Consider the following 20603-nt stretch of genomic DNA (forward strand, 5'->3'; position numbering starts at 1 on the left):
ATATTAATTTGTTTGCTGATGATGCAAAGCTGCTAAGAGTTATCAAAACCAGGGAGGACTGTCTGCTGTTGCAGGAAGATATAAACAAAATCTATGAATGAAGTAAGAAGTGGAAATTGAAGTTTAATGCCAAGAAATGTCACATAATGGAACTAGGAAAAAGCAAAAGAAGACTGGTATGGAACCACAGTATTTGATGGGAGAGGAACAAATAATGAAGACTAAAAGGAAAAAGATCTGGGAGTGATTATACTGGAAAATCTGAGCCCCGGAAAACACGTAAGCAAGATATTTGGATTATCGTATAAAATGTTGACTAATATAAGAGTGGTATTTCAATACACTTAACCCTCGGCTATCGCGCCCAATTGGGGCCGAAATAGCCGCGCTATAGCCGAAAACGCGATAGCCGAATTGATCTTGGCGGGAAGGCGGTTTTGGCCAATGAGCGCTCAGATATTCCATGACGTCATGGCGGGGCGCGCAATAGCAGGCAACTGAGGTCGCAATGATGAAATATTAGCAGCTTTTCATGGGTGCGCGATAGCAATAAAACGCGATAGCCGAGGGTTGACTGTACATGGACAAAGATATTATGAAAAATATCATAACAAGCATGAAAGGTCCAAGGCTGGAATATGCTGTAGTGGTGTGGTCTCCAAGCTCTAAAAAGGATACAAGAAGATTAGAAAGGATACAGAAGATTGCTACAAAGATGGTGCCGGAACTAAAGGACGTAACATCTGAAGAACAACTGAAGGAAATGGGACTGCCAACCATACAAGATAGAAGAGAACGAGAGAACCTATTAACAATGTACAAGATAGTCAGTGGCATTGAAAAGATAGACAAGGAAGACCTGGTACTCATGACAGAAGATGGAAGGACAAGAGGACATGTAAAGAAGATCAGGATGAGGCAGTGTGTGAAGGATATTGGAAAATACAGTTTTCCACACAGAATGGTGGAAAAGTAGAATGCATTGAATAATGAAGTTGTTACAGCACATAGTGCGCATAACTTTAAGAAAAAAAAATAGATAAATGGAGACAGGAGACAGGACACTATGAGCTCTGCTCAAACCCTGTACAATACATAAGTTCAAATCCCACCACGTACTGCCTTGATTCTTTGCCATTTATCGAGTGGTTTAAAGTTACCTACATGTCACCATGATACCCAGGTTCTAGGTGGTTACACCAAAGATGTGCTTGGGTGGTGATATGGGCTCTAATCAAGTGTTAAAAGCAGGAGTCCCGAAGTAATACTAAAATTATACTTGGCACTGGTCACGCCACATCTTGACTATGCAGTACAATTCTGGTCCCCACATTTTAGAAAGGATATAGCTCTGTTGGAGTCAGTGCAAAGAAGGATGACTAAAAAGATACAGGGAATGAAGGATATTCCCTATGAAGAGAGACTGAAAAAACTTAATCTGCATTCCTTAGAGAGACTTAGGTTAAGAGGATACCTGATAGAAGTATTTAAGTGGTATAAGGGTTTTAACAAAGGGGACATGAATGTAGTTCTTATGATCAGTAGCGGGGACAGAACCAGAAATAATGTGTTTAAACTTGAAAAATTCAGGTTTAGGAAAGAAATGGGAAGAAACTGGTATTCAAACAGAGTGGTTGATGAGTGGAATGGTCCCAGTGGTCATGTAGTCAGGGCTGAGTCAATAGAGAGCTTTAAAAGAAGGTTAGATAAATTCATGGATGGGGAAGATAGATGGAAATAGGTAGATTAAGTACACTGGGACTGCCTCGTGTAGGCCTGGCGGCCTCTTGCAGCTTCCCTCTTTTCTTATGTTCATATGTTCTAATATGGGTACCACTATAAATAAAATTGCCTGCACCACTAATGAGTGAAAGCTTAACAGCACTCCCAATACTCTTCAATCTACAGGCACTGTAGGCCAGGAAATAGTAAAAAGCTTGTTTATTTTCCTATTGGCACTTGTTTTATTATTCCTATTATACTTCTTCATTGAAATTTTCCACATGCCTTCAGTTTTCTCCAATATATAAAATTTAGTCTAGTCTGCTTGTTCAAAGTATTTCCTTAATTTTGCCAAGTAAGTTTTACTGTAATTGTATTTTCTGTTTTTATAGTCTTCATTCCTATTTTTTTTCCAGTTCTTCTTTCAGCCTGAATTCAAGTAATACATGATCATTTTTACCAAAGGGACTTCTATATTCCAAGTTTTCGAGTATCTCTGGCTCTTTAGTAAATAGATACAAAGTCCAATCATGTGCTATTCTTGAGTTAGGATATTGTCTACTGCTAGACTCAGTAGTATTTGTCCCCAAGATGTTCCTCCTCCTTAGTTGTCAGGTCTTCCCAAAACTATTTCCTTGCAGTTAAAGTCACCCATCAATGTTATATTTTTACTCTTTTCAATTAGTCTCAGTAAACATTTTCTGGTATCATTAAGTATGTTGCTCCCTTATTCTTCATTTCCCTTTGGGTTTTGTTTTGGGTGGGACATAAACAACGGCAAAGTCCCTTTTTCTTCTTGAATTCTTAAACTCGTATTTGCAGCACTTCAGCACTCCCTTCTCCATGTTATTTCATCCACCTGCAACTCTGTCTTTACGAGTAACATCACTACTCCTCCTTTTTTTGTTTCTCTATTCTTCTTCCTTATATTGTAGTTATTTTCCCCAATATCCAATGCTTCAAGTCCTCCATATAATTTTGTCTCAGTTGATCCCATGATGTCAGGCTTGTTTTCTCTTAAATAATCATTCAACTCTATTTTTGCCATTAAAATACCATTTATGTCTGTCTATAGAACTTTTAATGCTCTTCCTCTTCTACAGTGATACATATTTCCCTTTTGTTCCCCCTCCTTGTTTACTACTTCCTCAGTCTCGTGTCTGACCTTCCAGTAGTAGTTCGTCCTCTCTTCTGCTGTTTTGTTTTTGTCTTTGGCTGTTTCCCATTTCTGCCTGAGTTTAGCTCTTTCCTCTTCATTTAGATCGCATCTCAACCATACATTTTTATATGCTTCTTTCCTTCCCAGCCTCTTTGAGCCTGCCAGGATTTCCTCAGCGCCTGCTTGCAATCTTATTCTAATCTTTAATGGATATGTTTTTACCTACTCATATTACCCCAGTCTATAGATTTCTTCATTTTCTTCACTCATCTCTTGCCTTCCTCTTCATCATCCTTCACCTCCATCACTACTTTCTCAGCCTGCTTCTTCTCATATTCTTCTCTTTCGTGTCTAATTAGCATAACTTTTTCCTTTAATCTAAAGATAACTGCATTTTTTCTTTTCCACAGTATCCCTAACCAAATTTTCCTTTTCCTTAATTACCTTTACCTCCTGTTCCCTTTCTTTTGCTGATTCTTCTACAATCTTTTTAAAACTAACTTTCTGCTGATCCTGGTCTATCTTCTAGCAATTTTGCTTTTCATTTATTTTCCTCACTTGATCTTCATTATCTTCCATTTTCTTTTCACAAGCACAAACTTTGTTCTTCAGGTCATCATAGTTTTTCTTTAGCATTTCATTGTTTGCCTTCATGATCTCATTGTCCTTTTCAGTTATTTTTAACCAAGCCATTAGTTCTTTCACTAGGTCCTCCAGGTATATGACCTTCCTCCTCAATAGACTGACTCTCTCTGGTGTTTCGCTCATCAAACCTGTCCTCCAGTCTGAACCTGAAAAATCATGTTTAGGAAATTGAAATCTACCACTGGGAGTAAACAAACACTTCTTGCCTTCGTCCAATTTGGATCTCACTTTGTTTTTTGTTCCTTTTTCGATGTTATTGGTATTTTAACCCTGCCACCTTGACAGGCAGCACTAAAACATAGTTCTTACCTTTAGTTAACACTAGGCAAAAGATATTCTTGGTGGCTTGGAATGATCTCAGAACAGAGCATGGTGTGGACGTCCATTTGATGTGCACACATGCGCATGCACAAGCATTTGTCTGCTTAGGTTTATCTAGTTGCATTAAATTTGAAACACATCTGTGCTGTTACATAAGAACATAAGAAAAGAGGGAAGCTGCAAGAGGCCGTAAGGCCTACACGTTGCAGACCCTGTATGAGCAAAGTTACCTAATTCCATCTATCATCTTTATCCATAAATGTATCTAATCTTTTAAAGCTTCCTATTGACTCAGCACTAACAACATGATTACTGAGTCCATTCCATTCACCAACCACTCTGTTAGAGAACCAGTTTCTCCCTATTTCTCTCCTAAACTTGATTTTCTCAAGCTTAAACTCATTATTTCTGATTCTATCCTGGCTACTGATCTTAAGAACTTTGGTCATGTCCCCCTTTTGTTATAACCCTTATACCACCTAGATACTTCTATCAGGTCCCCTCTTAACCTATATCTTTCTAAGGAATGTAACATAAATTTTTCTCAATCTTGCTTCATATGGAATATCCCTCATCCCTATATCTTTTAGACATCCTCCTTTGCACTTCCTATAAATGTGAAGACCAGAACTGTATCACATAATCTAGATGCGGATTGACCAATGTTCAATATTACTTCAGAGTTTCTGCTTTTAACACTCCTTAATATGAATTCTAATACCATATTTGCCTTATTTCTAGCCTCTGTACACTATCCCTTAAATCTTTTTCATTTTCCAAACCTCCCAATGTCTCATTGTACCTATTGTGTGAATTTCTTCTTCCTACACTAAATATCTTGCATTTGTTAATGTTGAATTTCATTTGCCATTTGTCTATCCACCTGTTCATCCTATTCAAATCTGTCTGCAAGGTGATGATATCTTATTCTGACCTAATTAGGTACTCTACCTATCCAAATCATTAATATGTTAGAAATAACAATATCCCTAGAACTGATCCTTGTGCACCCCACTAATTACTTGACTCCCACTCAGAATTTGGTCCGTTAATTACTTACCTCTGTCACATATCACTAAACCATGACTTTATCCAGCATAATATTTTTCCATCTATCCCATGCACCCTAACCTTTCTCAAGAGCCTCTGATGTGGTATCTTATCAAACGATTCACTGAAATCTAAGTATAGGATGTCATAATTATCACCATTTTCCACCTCCTTATAAACTTTACTATAAAACTCAACAAGTTTGTAAGGCATGACTTTCCCTTCATAAAGCCATGTTGGGAATGATTTATTAAGTTATGTTTGTCTATATGGTCCCTAATGTTCTTCACTAATATTGACTTCATTAATTTACCTACAATTGAAGTTAATCTGACAAGTCTAAATATAGTTAGATATAAGAGTTTTATCGCCCTTCTTAAATGTGACTACAACATTAGTTTGTCTCCACATTATCAGTACCTCACCTTGCTCTAGCGACAACCAAAAACCGCTGCCAAAGGCTCACTGATGAGTATTCTTGGGTATATTTTGTCAGGTCCTGGTGACTTGAATTTCTTTAGTTGATCTGTCCCCCGTTCCACCACCTCTTTAGTTATGTGAATATCTGTCAGCTTCTCACTCTCCTTTGCTCTATACATTAGTTCACTATCTAGAATTTCCTGTATGTTTTCCTGGGTGAAGATAGTTAAAAAATACTCATTCATAATCATACTCATCTTCCCAGAACTAACCAGATCCCCATTAGATGCCTTTAAGGGACCTATTTCTTTCCTATTTTTAGTCTTACATACCAGAAAAAATCCCTAGGGATCCATCTTTACCTGGTTGGCTACCTTCAGCTCATAATTGCTTTTAGGTTTCCTTGTTAACCTCTTCACTGTTCTAAATAATTAATTGTATTGTGGCCTTAAAACCTCACGTCATGCTTTTAGTCTGCTATATATACTTCTCTTCTGTCCTATGTAGTGTTTTAATCTATCTGTCATCCACTTAAGGTCATTCCTTTGTGATTTTATTCTTTTACAAGGAATGTTAGCTGCTTCTTGGCCTGTTTGTATGTAATTCATCAAGGAAGTAATTTACACCTTACCAACATTTACCTGACCACCCTCACATCACCCATTTCTGTCTGACCTGACTCAGACCCAGACCAAATCCCACTTAGCACTATCTCATTACTCTGACTCTCCCCTTCTTTGACTTCACACCTCTTTGACCCAGTCTTCTCTCCCTCACCTGCATTCTGGGCCCTACCTGATCATCCCTCCCTTCACCTTGCCAATCAACTCCCTGTAAATATTCTCTTAATCCCTCATAAAATCTCCTGGTCAGATATTTTCCTAGTGTTCTTGTTTCTAAAAGCTTCATCCCATTTAATTTGATATGTACCTAATTTCACTATGGTCACTATTACGTAGCTGGCCACCAACCTTTAGTTGTTTAACTGCTTCTTCCTTGTTTGTCAGAATCAAATATAGAATATTATTCACTCTTGTGGGTTTTAAAATTACCTTTTTTTATTTCTTTTTTTCTTTTTCAATTATCTTGAATGACGGCAAGAAAGTTCTATCACCTGTATGTGTTTATATTTATATTTCCATAATTTGGAAAGCATTATTTCTTCTGAATTTGAGATGTTTCTTATCTTTGCAGGCATTGGAGATAGGAGTTTAAGGTTACTGAGATTAAAGGAAATGCTTACTGGCTTACCACGTGTCAACTTTGAAGTCCTGAAATTCCTGTTCCAACACTTTGTCAGGTAAGATAGAGTTTTGATGTTTTATGAATACAATAAAACATTGGTATAAAAGGGGCTCATTGTTTGCCAACATTGAAATTCTAATCTACTTCTTTTATGGAAAAGGGAAAAGCTGGTCAAAAAAGAGAGAGAGAGAGAGGGACCGCAGTTGCCAGTCCCCATGCATGATATAATATCATGGCAAATCCTCTGGCAGACTCAGACTCTTCAAATTCATCCCCTTTCTCCATCAAAAGATTCTCCTTGCACCTTATTATGAAGACATGATACTAGGAAGAGCTATTCATTCTAATTTTAGTTTAAGGCCAAAAAGGACCTCCCTTCTGCAATCTTGTTTACTGTTTACTGATATATTGTTTCTTTCAAATATTTCTTATTTTTTCTTATACTTGTCTCTCTTCCAAGAACTGTAAACTATTTCTTTATCTTTATCTATATTTGAATATTTGGCACTATTCCACCAACCAATCTTTTGTTGTTTCAGTATTACTGATGTCAAAAAGAATTTTGCCAATAATTAAACTTTATTTTCTGTGTATGGTCTTTGTAATCTATCTACCTGTTCCCTCAGGCATTCACATTTTCTCTTATTTTGTTATCATTCCACACCCTTGGACTTGGAATGAAGTGATAATAAGATAAGGGAAAAGATGAATACTGGGGGATAAATTACAAAGGCAGTACAGTGAGACTTCTGTTACTGAAAGCTTCTCATTCAAACAAATTTGTTTTTTAACAAAATTACTGATTTTTAATATCAAAAGACAAAACAAAAGCTTCCATTTATTATTGATTTATAGCTTCAATACATTCTTCTTTTGTTTTTATATAATATTTGAAGAGACAGAGTAATTCAGTCTCTGGAATATGTAAATTAAAAGTGATCCCATTGAAGAGCCTTGATGTACACAAACAGTTTTCAACACTCCTTAGTATCTTATGGCTCTGTCTGTGACCTCCCTACAACACAACTGCATTTTCCCAGTAGCTTTACCCAGCAGCTAAGTTTTTTATGATTATCTTCACTTCTGAACCTCAGGTGTTTTGAAGCAGCTGTCTTACTAGTGGGAGCATCTGTCATAATCAACTAAGACAGGGTGGATAGGTGTTTGGGAACTTAATCCATTTTACATTGATTTGTATGGGGAAAGCAGCTTTGATTTTTAAACATTTTGGATTCAAACAGCATTCAGGAACAAATTACCAAAGTTCAAGAACCAAGGTTCCACTGTACCTTTTGGAAAATAAGATCACATTATTGGTGATTTCTTTTTTTGACAACAATAACAGTGGGGCAACAAAAGAAATTGTAAGAACTTTTTGGAAAGAGAAAAGTGCAAGGAAAATAAATTACATTTGAGATCACAAAAAAATAAATAAATAAAAAAAAAATTACGGGTGTGATGCCATTATGAAAGATTGAACCACCTTACCTTCAACCAGAACCACTACCCTTCTTAACATCATGTTATAAACTGTGTAGTACACTAAAATCTTCATAAGTCAGAATTATACAGGCTCAACCTCTGCCAACATATCAAAATTCTAATTTATGTGAAATATCCCTGGGAAGTCCTCCAGCATGTTAAGGATCTTAGTGTGATCTCCTTTCTCCCTCTAAAGCAATGTTTCTTATTAAACCTTGGGGACATGCTCCTGCCCCTGGTAGAGGGGTGTCAGTATTTTCTTAGGAAGGGCATGAGCCCTAAAGAAAAAGTATGAATTTATTCTAGTTATATTTCTCATTCACTTAATGAGAGCATGGTCAATTAATTAATTTATGAAAATGCCTTTCTCTTTAAAATCTGGGAGGAAATTGTATTCATAGATGCAAGGGAGGCATGGAAGGAAGGACAAATTCGAAGAGGGGCTTCATAATAAAAAGGTTAAGAACCATTGCTCTAAAGCCTCATTTTGCATCTTGGAAAGATAAGCTGCTGGATCTGATTCTGGTTAGAGATTGAGAGGCTTACCCTTTGCAAAGGTGCCTCCCTGATACTATCTTATTTATGGTTTCTGGTCACTTATTTCTTTTAAGTTTCAGTTCAGTTTCCTTTTACTTTTCTCTTTTTCATCCAGAAAACTGTATAGTATTACTTATGTGATTTCAATGTTAGTGTTTTCAAAAATTTTGTCACCAATATTCATATCTTTTTATAGTTATATAATTTTTATCATTTATCCACAAGTCTCCTCTAGTCTTCCTTTTTTCCCTTATGTTGTTATTTGCACATCCCATTTCCTTTGAACTAAATTGTTGCAAGTACATTAAGCTCATCTGTGAGTAATGTTTGAGGCTCGTGCTTGCTGGTACAAGTGAAGACCAGGTTAAGTAGACTTTTATCCGAAAAAAATAAATAATGAAAAAAAACTTTCACCTACAGTAGCTTCTTTATGAACGTAATATACTTGATGTCCTATAACACAAGTAACCAAATTTTTATTTTGTCAACCAAGAAAAAATTCAGAATAGATTGTAGAATTATAATATAAGTAGCCTAATCTGCAACTTTCTGCATAGTTGAGCAAAAGTTGCAGATTGAGATACATTCTTATTTATTTTTGTTGTTTGACAATGTATATGGCATCCTGACATATAGAATACCAATTTTCTGATATTTTATAATGAAGTTAGTAACAAGTAGGTTATGTCAAACTTAGTCTTGATTTAATTGGTTTAGTCTATGTGGTGTAGATTCATAGAAATTTAGTAAAAATGGCAATTTGCATTTTCCCTGCCAACTTTAGAGTGTAGAAAGGTTTTTATGAAACTACGTGTATCTATTTCCACCAGCTGCTAACAGGAACAGGACTAGGAATGTGAATGCTGTGTGCATGAGTGAGAGTGTGAATGATGTCTGTACGATTGTGTGTGGTGCTCTGTCCAGGGATTGTTATGGGGTTGTTGGTCTGGTAAAATGATAAATAAAATGTATATTAAATTCAGACGAAAGGCTGACTTGTGAAAGTTTTATTGTATTATGTGAAGAACTTGGAAGAAAGTGATAGGTGAAAACTTAATTGGAATGGTTGAATTAATGAAGAAAAAGGTTTACTGTGTTTCAAGTCCAGAATATTTAGTAATTTTTTATGGTTTATATTCTTGAAGTGAGATTTATTCTTTCTTGTTAGATCATTCATGTTGACACTTCCCATATTTGCTCCACATATATTTTCTTCAGTACTCACAATTAATATAAGAATGAATTTCACAAATCTATTGAATATGAGAATGGATTTCACAAGTTACAGTGTCTATTTACTATTTTTTTGTCTTATTTATTTTTACAGAATTGTATTTAGATTTTTATCATTGTGTGATAATGATTGTTATAATGAACATTTTCCTTATTTCAATAGGGTGGCAGAAAACTGCAAATTGAATTCCATGGACAGCAAAAACTTAGCCATCTGCTGGTGGCCAACCCTGCTCCACACTTTGCAGTTCTCTGATATTGCTGAGTTTGAATCTCAACGTCCACACATTGAAGACATTATCCAGACTATGATTGATCAGTTTCCCTTCTTGTTTCAAGGGAAAGAAGATTATGTCATGGTCTGATATTAAGCTGGGTTTTCCTGGTAAGCATAACTTAGTTTGTTTACACTTAGCTCTGTTGCACCAGCCTTGGGTAAGAATATAGCTAATGATAAACAAAAAGGGTTATGTTTATCATGAAAACTTTACCCTCGTTCCCTGCAGCTACATTCCTGCTGCACCTTATCTCTAATTTACAAGGAATCTCATTGCCACTTTTTTCTGTGGTTCTACCAAGGCACTTATGGCCTATCTCTGTCTGTGGCCCAGTTTACTCACTTGACCAGATATCTTTATATGTATTGGCATTTTACTTATTTATTACTTCTAGGCTACAATATTGATTTCAAAGGATATGAATTTGATCTGGTGCTTATAACTTATTGAGAATATAGTCAAGTTGCATAATTCTGGTGTGAACTTTCTGCCAGTTCATGGCTGAATGTTGCAATTGTAAGTTTTTTTTTTTATTGTAGAGAGTTTACCAAAGAAACTATGGGTTATCAGTGGAATTGTGGTCAATCTAATAAATCTTGGAGTAGGAACTTTAAGTTCATTTCATCACATTTTTATATTTGTACTTTTGATAATTACAGTAATATTTATAATTGTAAAGTCATTTTTATATATATATATATATATATATATATATATATATATATATATATATATATATATATATATATATATATATATATATATATATATATATATTTTTTTTTTTTTTTTTTTTTTTTTTTTTTTTTAGATACCCACCATTGGTAAGCTAAATGTGACATATTCCATTTGATAAGAAGATTCATTAACAAACTATCATGTAGCTGACATGGTGTTAGTTAAATAATAGTATTAAAGTTTTTTATTAAAGTGCAGGTATAGCATTGATAATAGATGAGATAAAAACAGTATTCACTTCCAGTTTTTGGATACAGTTTGAGAATTATTGTTGAACATCTGTTTCTGTTCCCAGATGGGGCTTGAGAACACCTACCCAAATTACAGAGGGAATTTAGTATCTTCAAATTTATTTTTGCGAGCTTCTGATAAACCCAAAGATGTAACATTTTCATGTAAGACATAGAAGATTGTGATTGTATGTGAATACTCATTGTAGGTTGACTTTATCATCGAGAATAGTTCACAAAACTTGGATCTCCATTCATCATTTGTCTTTGGTTATTATCTAAAATTTTATTTTCTGTTGTATTTCCTTTAAGATATGTGACTGGTAATTTCTGTAGGATTTTCAAGTCCCTACTCTGAGACTAAATCCCTGAGTACAGTATCCTTTTCTGGCTAAGTGCATTGCTGCCAGAATTGGGTTAAAGCACTTCCATTGCCCTCTTCAGACCAGTGGTAGAAATAATTCTGTACATAATTTTTGTGACATACCAATAAACCTTTTCAGCTGCAATCTAATTAGAATGGCAATTAATGTAAATTTATCAAGCTTTTTAAATTAAGTAGTTTGTTCAAAACTTTTTAGGCAATGGAAGTGCCCATAATTGCACTTGTTAATTTGCTGGGACAGAAGCTCACATATCAAACTGTTGAGTCTGGCAGTGTGAAGCATTCCATTTAAACAGCAGTGCTGCTTCCCACTTGTTATCATCACTAGGAAATTTTAAGACGTCATTTAATTCTTTCATGACGTATATATCCTGCCATGTATCTGCAATTGCAAGGGAAGTCACTGTATGACCTCAACTCTTGCATAAGCACATCGAGTTGTGTCAGTGTACCTCAAGTGGTGTAAGAGATCAATATTTTGATTGTTGATCTGGCTGGTCATTATGCTACATTCAGACTATTGAAATTTAGGAAATCAATTTTTTTATATACACATATATAAATATAAATATATAAATATATATATATTTCCTGTTATGTCTTAGGTTTTAAGAGGTTCATAAGAATTAGGTATAGGTTTGTTCATAATTTTTTTTTTTTTTTTTTTATGAACTATATATAAAAATGTGTTCTCAAATTGACCAAATAAACTTTGTTTAATCATGAATATGTACAATAAGTGACTAGTTACATGAAGTCTGTATGATCTGACTTTATTACCTGTATGAATGATAGTGCCATAGTTACTACGGCAAAATGAGCAAGCAGTGCCAATGCAGTGTTGATCTTTTGTCTCAACGTCTTGCTAGTTGCTCCCCGTAATTCTATTTTGTTACTTTGCCTTGTTTAGTGTTTTAGCCAAGTGGCTGCCAAGTGGTACTATGTGTAAAGTTAGCGCTACGCTGTGTGTCATGCAGAGTCGAGTGGCAGCAGGAGCCACAATAAGATCCCATGAGTGATCCTACTCATTAGTTGTAGCACAACAGTTGGTAGTAATCTGTCGTGTGGAGGCTCACACCACACCATAAATCAAGGACCATCCCATCTGGTAAGTCTGGATATATCTTTCCAAAAAAATCCCTTTTCTCCTTTCTTTTTAGTATTTCTGGATGCTTCCCATTGTGGTTAGTGTTGCAACACCTTCACAGTGTTATTCACAATATAGGTCAAAGCAGAGGTCCAGGATGCAGGTTGTTGGTGAAAGCCTTCCTGTTGGTGTCAGCATCATGGCACTGCTTTTGAGTGCCAGATGTACAGTTTGTTGCATAATATGTTCCTTGCCATTCTTTAACAATGGAGTGTATAAACTTCAGAGTTGACTTGTACATTATCACTGTGTAGAAAAAAGTAAGCCGAAATATTTCCTTCATACAGTCAATCTTCATTTTGAAGAAGATTGATCAACTGTTACTTCAGAGTGCAGTGTCTTAGACTTGCAGTTTGGAAATAGTTAAATAAAATTGTTGATTTTTAACTGTGATTAATAATACATATTTTGCCATCCAATTTAAAAACCATTGAATCTTTTGTGAAAATTGTAAAGATAAAAAAAATTAGGAACCTTAGTATGTAACAAAGAGTAAAATACTAGTCATCAAAGCCCTGCCCACTCGACTGCATATGTAAATTTATAAATGTAATTGCACGAAATATTCTTTAATTCATTGTATAAAGTCTTGGAGCTATACAGACTTGTACAGCATATATGAATGAGAGTCCATGTACAGTGGATAATGATGAGGGAACTTTTGGTAGTATACTATAAAATGCATATTTGGATTAGTATACTACTAACTGAATAAAAGGCATTTGCAGTTAAAACTTTGTTTCTATTGTCATTAAAAAATAGGTACATAGGTAAATTGTGTATATTTACAGGTGAATCATACATCCAGCTTGAAACTTTTGTAAATTGATGAAATTATGAAATATATGTGCTTAATAAAACTTAAATGTAATGTATTTCATAGAACAGTACATAAGGACAAGAAAAGATGAAATTACTTATATCCAGCTTGAAACTTTTGTAAATTGATGAAATTATGAAATATGTGTGCTTAATAAAACTGAAATGTAATGTATTTCATAGAACAGTACATAAGGACAAGAAAAGATGAAATTACTTATAACATGTGTAATTCAGAATTATGAGTGAAATAACCACTTGGCACAACCGCCAAAGCCCACCGTCACTTCAGCAAGCTTCTTGAAATTTTGTGCAATGGCTCATGTAAAAATATCTCTTGGTAACAAAGTGGTATAGAAATAGCCAAGATATCCCAAAGGAAACCTTTGGCTGCACATAAAGTTCTCTTAACTATCAGCACCTTCTTTCCTAAGCTACACAGTTTACTCCATCTAATTCATGAAAAAAGCCAACTACCTCTGTATCAAAATAACCTTGTAAAAAGATTCTGGGAGTCCAGATCATGGAAACAAAGAAGATAACATCTAAGGAATAATAAAAATTAATAAATAAATAAAAATAACCTATCTGATGCATATAAATGACATAAATCAAGTCCCTGAATGTTACAGTTACAAATTATAGTTTTATAACAACCCAAACTGTCGTTAGAGTTTCCCACAGAACTCTACAATGCATGACAAGGGAGTATGAGGTATCTATTGTTAGGTTGCAGTTCTTATCAGCATGCAAAAAATATGCATGGCTTTAGAAACTACATAATAAATAATTCTAAACATAAATACAATTGATGTCTGTTACACCTTGCAATCCTGAGAAATTACCTGTTCCAAAGTTGTTCAGGGTAAAATTGATGAATGAGATGACTGAACTACAGAGAAAATTAAGTTTCATGCATAGCAATATCATAACAGAACTGCAACAATTTCCTGAAATGCCAGTATTTAAATAATCCAAATGTTTAACATAATTTTATAGCAATCCAAACATAAGCTATACATCATGCTGCATGTAATTCAACTATGGGTAACACAATCCATTTTCCCTGTAATCAATATTTCACTTCTGATCAAGATAAATAATACATTGAATTTCCCAAAGAAAGCAATAAGAAAAGTAGAAAAAAGACCCAACAATTACTTTGGCATAAATATCTTTTAAACTTATGAGATGCTACTAGTCACTGTGATCCTTCTGCAGGTGTTTGTTGGGGATGCTGCTGCACCAGGACACAGCGAACTATCTTGTGGAGGATCTCCAAGCGACGTTTTAATGATGTTTCATTGAGAATTGACAGCTGTGGAAAATAATCATGAGATTAGTAATACTACACGGAAAATAATCATTAGATTAGTAATACTACACTCCATAAATGTATTTTAGAATATTTAATGTAGAAGACAAAAAAACTTGTACCAAGTGAAAGGTCACTGAGTCTTAGTGACTTAATACATAATTCCTCAAATTTTCATTAAACTAAGTATTTTTCATTGCATCACAAATGGACGTATTCATAACCTTTCTATGGACAGTGTGCCAATCTTCATACAACCAAGGATGTAGGTATGGAATATTTTCTAGAATAGTGAAATTACTGATGACTATACTCCTTTTTTATATGATCACTATCACTACAAAGTATTGAATATGAAGTTATGAGGAAGTTTTCATGTCAATATCAACAAAAATTAACAATAATCTGTGACAGCCCTGCAGAGTGAGATTTTCACACATTTTAGACCCCAACTTGGGGGTAATAACAGAAATACTGAATACATAGAGAAAATTCCAAAACATCATAACAGAAAAGAAAGTACCCACCTGGATTCGATGATCAAGTGGAAGAATTGCAATGACCCACCACATCCAGGCAGGACCATTAGGAATAGTCCAATATTCACCCTCAACTGGAGGCATTGGGCCATAGTGCACAAGAATCCTTCTTTTTGTCAAATGTTCTATAGATTCATACCATTTTGAAGCCAGCTTATGTACACAATCATGAAGTTTGTGTAGTTCCAATAAATTACTAGTTGGTACAGCATCCTGGAGAGAAACAAAATCAAGCTCTTTACTTTGTTTTATACATCAAGAATTTCAATTACAGAACAAATAACTACACAACAAACATCCACATTTATTCCAGAAAAAAATTAAGACAAGGAGATATGAGATTAAATTAAAACACCAACCTGAAGGAATTCTACAGCAGCAGTGTTATAGCCATCTTTTACACTCTTACTGACAATCCTGAACCGTCTGGAACCGACTGTATTCACGATTGAACGGCCATCTGGTGTATACTCTATGTCTCGTATCTCCAGCATTGTACCCGAGTCTGCGTACCTGTAGGATAAAGATTAACATGGTGCAATAAGCCTTCTTCCATCATGTTACAGATAAAACATAAAACGAGAAATTTTATAAGATGTATGTAGCACCTATACATGTGATACTTGTGATAACATTCTCCAAAGTCATAAACTTCAAAAATAATACTAACAATACATGAATAGTAATATTGCATAAGTACAACCTACCCATTTTCAGCATTTTCCATGGGCATACACATCCCAAACTCCCGTGTGCCTGACTCCATGCACCGCCTGATCATGAGTCTGTAGCGAGGCTCAAATACATGCAAGGGACAGCTGATGGTGGGAATGGCTAACGTGGCAATAAATATTGGGATGCCATGCTGGGAATCTTTGCCAGCTGCAGCTAACTCGTCCATCTCCTCATCATGTTGCTGTTTCCTTTCTCGGCATTCACTGGCCATCACAGTTTGCATTGCAACTTCAACAAATTCTGTTACTGCAGTTCGTCTCTCAGCCAAAAACTGTAAAAGGAAAGAAATATCAGTGTATGATAAACAATGCACCTAAAATTAATGATTTCATACCAGAGAATTACTTGATTAAGTTCTTTGGCAAGCCCAGATGGTTACCTGAGGTGCACTTTTTAAAACCATAGGAAGTAAATGAAAGATTTTCAAGGAAGACTAGTCTAAAAATCATTAAAATTTGCAATATACTAGAGACAAGAAAATAATTAATACTTGCAATAATCAACTATGAGAGTAGATTCTTACCATTTTAATTGAAGTTTTACATAGTGGACAGCTTGTAGAGTGATCCAGGCAACGGTCTAAACAGGTGCGACAGAAAGAATGACCACAGGGGGTAGTGACAGGCTGGTACAAATAACGATAACACAATGTGCACTCGAAGTCATTTTTATCATAATTTTGTACTTCTACCATCCGTACATAGCCACAACTGGATTCTGAAAAAGTAAATTACAATACTTCAATATTATGAAGTCTTCAGAAAGTCCAATAACAACGCCTACTTTGAATCTAAATACTGTAAGTTGTTTTCCCATATATATATATATATATATATATATATATATATATATATATATATATATATATATATATATATATATATATACACATTAAATTCTCTCTCTCTCTCTCTCTCTCTCTCTCTCTCTCTCTAAGTCTAGCTTTTCTTGATAAATCCTCCTAACTGAGGACTGGTACTTTAGAAACTTTACTGAAGTGGGATGCCCTTCTTCCTTCACCATGGTCAAATTTCAAATCTTTGTGCTACATGTATTAACATAAAAACCTAAAAAATAGGTAAGTTGCAAAAAAGCCACCAGGCACTCCCAGCGTGAAACATACATACCACACATTTGGGTGATAAGACGACCCCAAAATTTTAATCTAAATTTAATGGTTTTAGTTTAGGTGATAAAGGTGGTATAAGATGACATCCAAACTACTAATCCATTTGTTCTGAAATTTGAATCAGTGAGAACATTATACACATGAGATGGTGATGTATTGTACATACTAGTACAGTGAATAAAGTGTGTAACTTGAATGTATTATCAGCAATAAGATACCATAATCTTCAAGCACAAAACTGAACCTAACATAAAATAATTTCCAGGTATTTTCTTATATTATCATGAAAAAAGGGTAAAAAATTTTATGCTGTGATAAGTTTATTCTAACATAAACAACTGCCACCTAAATGTGTTAGGCTGTCAGCTGCAATCATCTCCTTTATGACATATTTCTTTTGATTAGATGCACTGACAATCACATTCTTGAATTGTTTTTCAATATATAAGCTTCATCTCTTAACATCAATACTAACTGGAAAAATTCATATTCTGTCGAAATGGCCTTCCTTTGCCGCTTCACTTAGGATTCCATCCCTTGAAGACCTTTACATAATTCAGCTTTTGCAGGATTGACAGGATATTCATGCAGTCTCCTGCTTTACTCATTCTTAAACAATACCTGTAGATTCCTCATTTACTGTGTCTAATCTTTTCTGTGTCTAATTAAACACTAAAGTTGTAAAGTAAGGTTGTTGATTTATAATGGCATTTTATGGAAAATTTTAAGGTCCTTGGTTTTGTATTTAGTGTACAAGATGAGGCCTTTTCTTGTGTTTTTCAAGTGTCATCTTATTAGCCAAAATATATGGCATCTATTCCCATTTACCATCACCATACATAAATTTGTCTATCTCTGCATCATCCTCAGATTGGATTTCAATAGTCTCACTTTATTACTACTACTACTACAACAACAACAATAACTATTACTACTACTACTACTACTACTACTACTACTACTACTACTGAGCTAAAATGGATAACCAAAATACATACAATGGTGAAATTTCATTTGAACTTCTACTACTCTATTGTCTAAGCTTGGAGTGAATTCCTCCCTGTATTGGATGGTAGGTAGGACAGTGTATGTAACCCAGAAAAGAGTGATTGCAATGTTCCTTTCTAAAGCTATACAAAGAAGAGACTAACAAACTTGTTGGAAGTAAATAAAATGGTAATACATGATGAGGACAGAAAACATCTGCAAGTCTGGTTTTGCAAAAATATACAACAATGATGAAAATGATAGGTGAAATAGCCAGGCTCATTCAAAATGATAATTAAGATGTCAATGACAAGGTGGATGTCTATAAGAACCCAGTGGGGTTTATGAAACCTGGTCTGTGATTTCACTCAAAGACTAAAACACTCACTTTTGTTTCTTTCCATTTCAAGATTGAATTTATCCATAATTTTTCTGAGGTGAGACACTTCCTCAACAGGTGGAGCAGAAGGTCCACAATGACTCTGCTGGTGTCCATCCTCACTGTCCTCACTATCCTCACCAGAGTCAGACTCAGGAATGATGGAAGGGTCAGAGTGTGCAGGTGAGAGGCAGGAGTAACTGTGATGGTGGCAGTTGTTTCGTCCCTCCATGCTGTATCTTCTGTTGGAAGTCAGTCTGATGAGCAGACGGTGGAAAGCCTGCAACAACAAAATTATTCTAAATATATTACATAATAATACACACACACACACACACACACACACAAAATTGGAGAGGCTACAAAAAATGGCTACAAGAATGGTCCCAGAACTTGAAGGGATGACATATGAGGAGAGACTAAAGACTATGGATCTACCAACCTTGGAACAAAGAAGGGAGAGAGGAGACCTGATACAAGTCTATAAATTGATCAACGGAATGGACCAAGTGGATAATGAGAAACTGATCTTGAGAGAAGAATATGACATCCGAAGCACAAGATCGCATAGTAAAAAGCTGAGAAAGGGAAGATGTCTGAGAGATATTAAAAAATATAGTTTCCCGCAGAGATGTATTGAGACGTGGAACAGTTTAGATGAAGAAGTAGTGTCTGCAACGAGTGTGCACACTTTTAAAGTAAGATTGGATAAGTGTAGATATGGAGACGGGGCCACACGAGCATAGCCATAAAGCCCAGGCCCTGTAAAACTACAACTAGGTAAATACACACACACACAGCTGAGCAGCTCGCAGAGAATAACTACAAAAGGAGTGGAGACTGGCCTAAACGTACGTACAGGGGGTGGGGAAGGGGCCATAGATTCTCCTGTCTCCAAATTAAATAAGTGTAGGATCATATATACAGAAAGAATAACAAAAGAGTGATGGAACAGGGTAGTGCTGCCAGGTGTATGATGGAATCAAAACATATGCCATCGTGTGAAAGCCAACAGTTCATAGAAACTCCTGTTGGTCTAAGGAAACTAACAGATAATATTATGGACAAGGATATCACGGGATTCAGGGACTAACGAGGTAATATGAGAAGGCGAATCAACGTAGAAAGAGAATCAAGGTATATAAAGGAGGTGATGTCAAGTCTAATGGACAAACAGGACCGACTGATAACAGAAAACACAGACCTGAAACTGAGATTAGCAGAATGTGAGAAGGTCAGTGCAATATATCAGGGATTGAAAGAGGAGATACAAGAAATAAACAAAATAACGTACTAAAAGCCACATGCCAAAATTACGAAAGCTCCTTAATTAAGGAGCTTGCAGGTTAAAGTGCAGGACGGGATTGTGGACAGGACAGAAGGTGGATTGTAGTATATGATGAACATACCATTTCACTCATCATATACTACAACACCAAGAAAACATCACAGCTGCTGACAAAGAACAATATAGCTACAAATAAATCTTCCCTACAAGACCATATTATCTACGAACACACCTGAAAAATTAAGGACTGTGGACCTCAAACTTATATTGGGATGACATGAACAACCTTGTCAAGGAGACTCACCTGCCACCTACAGAATGGAACGATAAAAAAACACTACACCGTGACACATAAAACCACCGGTACAAGGAAACACGCCTCCTACTATCCTGGAATCATTATACATAGCACAAGAAAAACCAGTTATGAACCTAGTAACACAAGATCTGCAAACATTGCCTACACACACACAAAAAAAAAAAAAAAAAAAAAACGCAACCTTTCACTACAGCGAGCACACCACCCACAACACAGGACCACCCAATCACATCGCCACCCCGACTCAACAAGACCACGTGGTGAGCCAACAAATCAGGTTGCGCCAAATCACAGCTACCTTTTATGTGATCGATCCACAGGATATATACTCGCCACACTTCCCACTTCTTTTCTATCCCCCCCTTCAACGCTCAACGCTCCCACATTCTACCTGAAGATGTTCCCTAAAGAGGAACGAAACATCGCTACAAACTCTACTTTTGGACAGCTCATTGGGGCTCTTACTGTTCACGAGAAACAATTAATTAGACAAATAGAAAA

The 20603-nt window shown here is 35.5% G+C and overlaps 2 protein-coding genes across 2 annotated transcripts in view; one reads left to right on the forward strand and one right to left on the reverse strand.

Annotated features, from left to right (window-relative positions):
- The window catches only part of LOC123514151 (rho GTPase-activating protein 190-like), a 523040-nt gene extending 509714 nt beyond the window's left edge, over positions 1-13326 (forward strand). The window contains exons 33-35 of the mRNA XM_045271800.1: positions 6512-6617; positions 9978-10199; positions 10904-13326. Coding sequence (XP_045127735.1) covers positions 6512-6617; positions 9978-10179 — 308 coding nt within the window. The 3' untranslated portion in view covers positions 10180-10199; positions 10904-13326. The remainder of the gene's footprint in view (positions 1-6511; positions 6618-9977; positions 10200-10903) is intronic.
- Positions 13327-13624: 298 nt separating this feature from the next.
- The window catches only part of LOC123514152 (LON peptidase N-terminal domain and RING finger protein 1-like), a 36056-nt gene continuing 29077 nt past the window's right edge, over positions 13625-20603 (reverse strand). The window contains exons 3-8 of the mRNA XM_045271801.1: positions 18505-18853; positions 16524-16717; positions 15973-16271; positions 15625-15778; positions 15254-15478; positions 13625-14729 (exon numbers count right to left, since the gene is read on the reverse strand). Of these exons, the coding sequence (XP_045127736.1) occupies positions 14613-14729; positions 15254-15478; positions 15625-15778; positions 15973-16271; positions 16524-16717; positions 18505-18853 (1338 nt within the window). The 3' untranslated portion in view covers positions 13625-14612. The remainder of the gene's footprint in view (positions 14730-15253; positions 15479-15624; positions 15779-15972; positions 16272-16523; positions 16718-18504; positions 18854-20603) is intronic.

The sequence above is a fragment of the Portunus trituberculatus genome, chromosome 37 (genome assembly GCF_017591435.1).
Source record: "Portunus trituberculatus isolate SZX2019 chromosome 37, ASM1759143v1, whole genome shotgun sequence".
Classification (NCBI taxonomy): Eukaryota; Metazoa; Arthropoda; class Malacostraca; order Decapoda; family Portunidae; genus Portunus; species Portunus trituberculatus.